This window comes from Lacerta agilis, chromosome 7 (genome assembly GCF_009819535.1).
Source record: "Lacerta agilis isolate rLacAgi1 chromosome 7, rLacAgi1.pri, whole genome shotgun sequence".
Lineage (NCBI taxonomy): Eukaryota > Metazoa > Chordata > Lepidosauria > Squamata > Lacertidae > Lacerta > Lacerta agilis.
In genome coordinates this window covers 33,691,943-33,694,950 of record NC_046318.1, presented here as the reverse complement: position 1 = coordinate 33,694,950, position 3,008 = coordinate 33,691,943, and the positions used below count along the sequence as shown (strand labels likewise).

Here is a 3,008-nt window from a genome sequence, read left to right as displayed (position 1 = left end):
CTTCTCCGCAGAAAAGTGGAAAAGGCGACTGACCCCCCCCCCCCAATATATATAGTGTTCCTTCGCCAAACCGCGCCCTTTTCTCCCTCATGACTCCATTTTCCTCCAATTTTTTGTCATCGTGATTGCTGCCCCTCACAGAGGGCGCTTCCAATTCTAGGGGACTCTGCCTCACGTTTCCCGCGCTTTTCTTGCTAGGTGGTTCTACGCTCGGCTTCTCACTGGGGCTCTTCCCCTCACGATTGCTTCCTCGCTGCCTTTCGAGGTAGCCCTCCCAGTAAGAGGAGAGATCCACCTCAGGACGCTCAGATCTTTGGAACAGATTCAAAGGCTGCCCTGCAAAACTCTTCGCAACTCGACCATCAGAGCCAAACTAGACTTTCTGGGCAAATGGTGGCTGGCAACAGGAATGTGGCATACATAGCCTACAGCAACAGGCATCCATAAGCCACAGGGGCTTGCTTCACACACGCACCTGAATCCCTCGATTTCTCTCTCAGCATTTTGTGACGGGCAGCTGAATGTGTAAATGGACACAACTGAGTATCTCTGAATATATTATTATTACCATTTTATTTATATGCCACCCTTCCTCTTGATGGGGCAGGGAACCATGTGATAATAAGCACACCAGCTGTAAGCAATATTTACAAGCAGCGCCGCTTTAAACATAACATTATACAGCAGTGCAATAGCAACATTGTTAAAAACCGAGGGGAAAGAATCATTCCTAAAGCTCTCAATTGAGCAAAAGTGTTGACATCTGAAACTTAACAGCCTCAGTGCCCATTGTATTTCCTCAGTCAAGGTGCTGCCACCAAGAAAGCTATGTCTTCAGTCACCACCCCATGGGTCATGCCCATTGGTAGGATTACAGAATATCTGTGATTGTCCATTCACATATAAGAACCACCACTGGATATTGTGAACAAGTAATATAGGAATAAACAGACTGGCCAAAAATCAACTTCTCTAAGAGAAAGGTTGCGTGATTTAGTTACCGTTTTTCAAGTTTTTCTTCTTTCTGTCAGCGTTAGGCCTGGAGGGGGAAAAGTAAGGGAAGAACTGCAAGAAAAGTAGGACTACTAGTGTTGTCATGTTGTAATAGCATAACTGTCAACAGTAAAATAAGGATGAGGGATTTTCAACAGTCTTCCCTACCCCAGCCTCAAGAGAAAGCTTTCCTTCAGACTTCTCATGTGCTCCCACATTAGTTTTTTAGGTGGAAATATGTAGGCAGTTGTTTTTAGGAAACAATTTCAATTTAGTTTAAACTACGCAAAGCTCATTTTTTTCTGTACAATCAACTCTACTCAGTAAATCAAAGTTCTACTCTCTTACTGGTCATCACTACAATCAGCTTGAATACATAGCCAAATAATACCAGTGATATACAATTACTTAAATTTTGAAGGTTATTTGGTCATATATTTGGGTACTCAGTTTTCAGAATGAGGTTTTGTGATTGAAAAGTTGGGCTGAAAAGCAGCTTGTGTGCTGCTTCTGGCTCTGTTTGATATGACTGAATAAAGAAGGCACTACTGATGTTCACAAAACTGCTTTCTGTTCTACTATGTGCCATGCTCTATAGTCAGAAGTCCCATATGCCATTATTTTTATTATTTATCATGATAATTTATTAAATTTGTATACTGCCCTCCATCCGAAGATTACAACATAAAAATACAAAATGAGAACAAAAACCAATCACACACACACACACACATTTCAAAGACCATAGAATGCTTAATCAGCTAAAGGCTGGTTATAGAAATACATTTTTGCATGGTGCCTAAAGATATGTAATGAAGGTGACTCCTGCTGAGGGCATTGCACAAATAGAGAACTACCACAGAAATGGCCTGTTCTGATGTTGCCATCCTCTGGACCTCTTGTGGAGGCAGCACATAAAGAAGGGTCTCAAATGATCATCACAGGGTCTGTGTCAGTTCATATGGGGAGAGGTGATCCTTGAGGTATTGCTATCCTGAACCATTTAAGGCTTTATAGTCAAAACCAGTACTTTGAATTGGGCCCGAAACTAATTGTCAGCCAGTGCAGTCGGGCCAGGATTGATGTGATATGCTCAAACCGTTTTGCCCTGGTGAGCAACCTGGTCAGCGAATTCTGCACCTGCATAAGTTTCCATACTGTCTTCAGAGGCAGCTTCTCCTATGATACAGTACATTAATCCTCCCCCAGTAATGTGCTACTGAAAAACCTAACTTCTCACCTACCCCCTCTTTCTTATATTAATTTGCCTTTATTTATATGTACCCTTTCTGATAATCATTCCCCACCTCCTCCACTTTGTTATAGGTCAGAGGTTACTCAGTTCTTGTAGCTAGCAAAGCAATATGAATGACGTTACGTGCCAGTCTTTGTTTTTCATCAGTCTGCCTGAGCTGCGAAAACTCTGTGCCGTGAAGGTTACACTGAATTCTCAGCTGGCAGCAACAGAAATTAGAACAGCACAAAGGAAGATGTGCAGGTAAAGGAAATTTGCTTATTGTATTTTTTGCACCTTTGCTATCCTAATGAAGTTCATAGTGGACACATGGCAGAAGGGGGAATGATGATGCTGGGGGGAAAGCATGCATTGATGTTTTTACATATAGGTTGCTTATCATGGTTAGATCACAGGCACTGAAACTATCTGCAGAGAGTCCTACAACCCTATTGCACCTTGCTGAGTCAAGGAACACTGTGTTGTGACTGTGAGAGAGTTGCTGTAGCTCAAGTTCTGATATTCTTTCTTCACAATTCAGATGCTTTGTACACTAATAAATGCCAAAATGATAAAAAGAAGCTGAGTGTATAAAGACTTGCTGCCTCTGAGTTAGGCACCCAGTCAATAATGAATACACATTATTAAATATTTAAGACTCAATAAAGATTTTGTTACAACATCACAAAACTTGATGTTACTATGGCACTATCACAATATACATCACTTCAAATGATTTCAAAAGTAAAGTAAAGGACCCCTGACTTAGTCTCCCTCTAAA

The 3,008-nt window shown here is 41.5% G+C and overlaps 1 protein-coding gene across 2 annotated transcripts in view; it reads left to right on the top strand.

Annotated features, from left to right (window-relative positions):
* Positions 1-2,186: 2,186 nt before the first annotated feature.
* C7H18orf63 (chromosome 7 C18orf63 homolog) overlaps positions 2,187-3,008 on the top strand; it is a 15,991-nt gene continuing 15,169 nt past the window's right edge. For both annotated transcript variants that reach the window (XM_033154804.1, XM_033154803.1), the window contains exon 1: positions 2,187-2,491. In XM_033154804.1, coding sequence (XP_033010695.1) covers positions 2,358-2,491 — 134 coding nt within the window. In that variant the 5' untranslated portion in view covers positions 2,187-2,357. The remainder of the gene's footprint in view (positions 2,492-3,008) is intronic.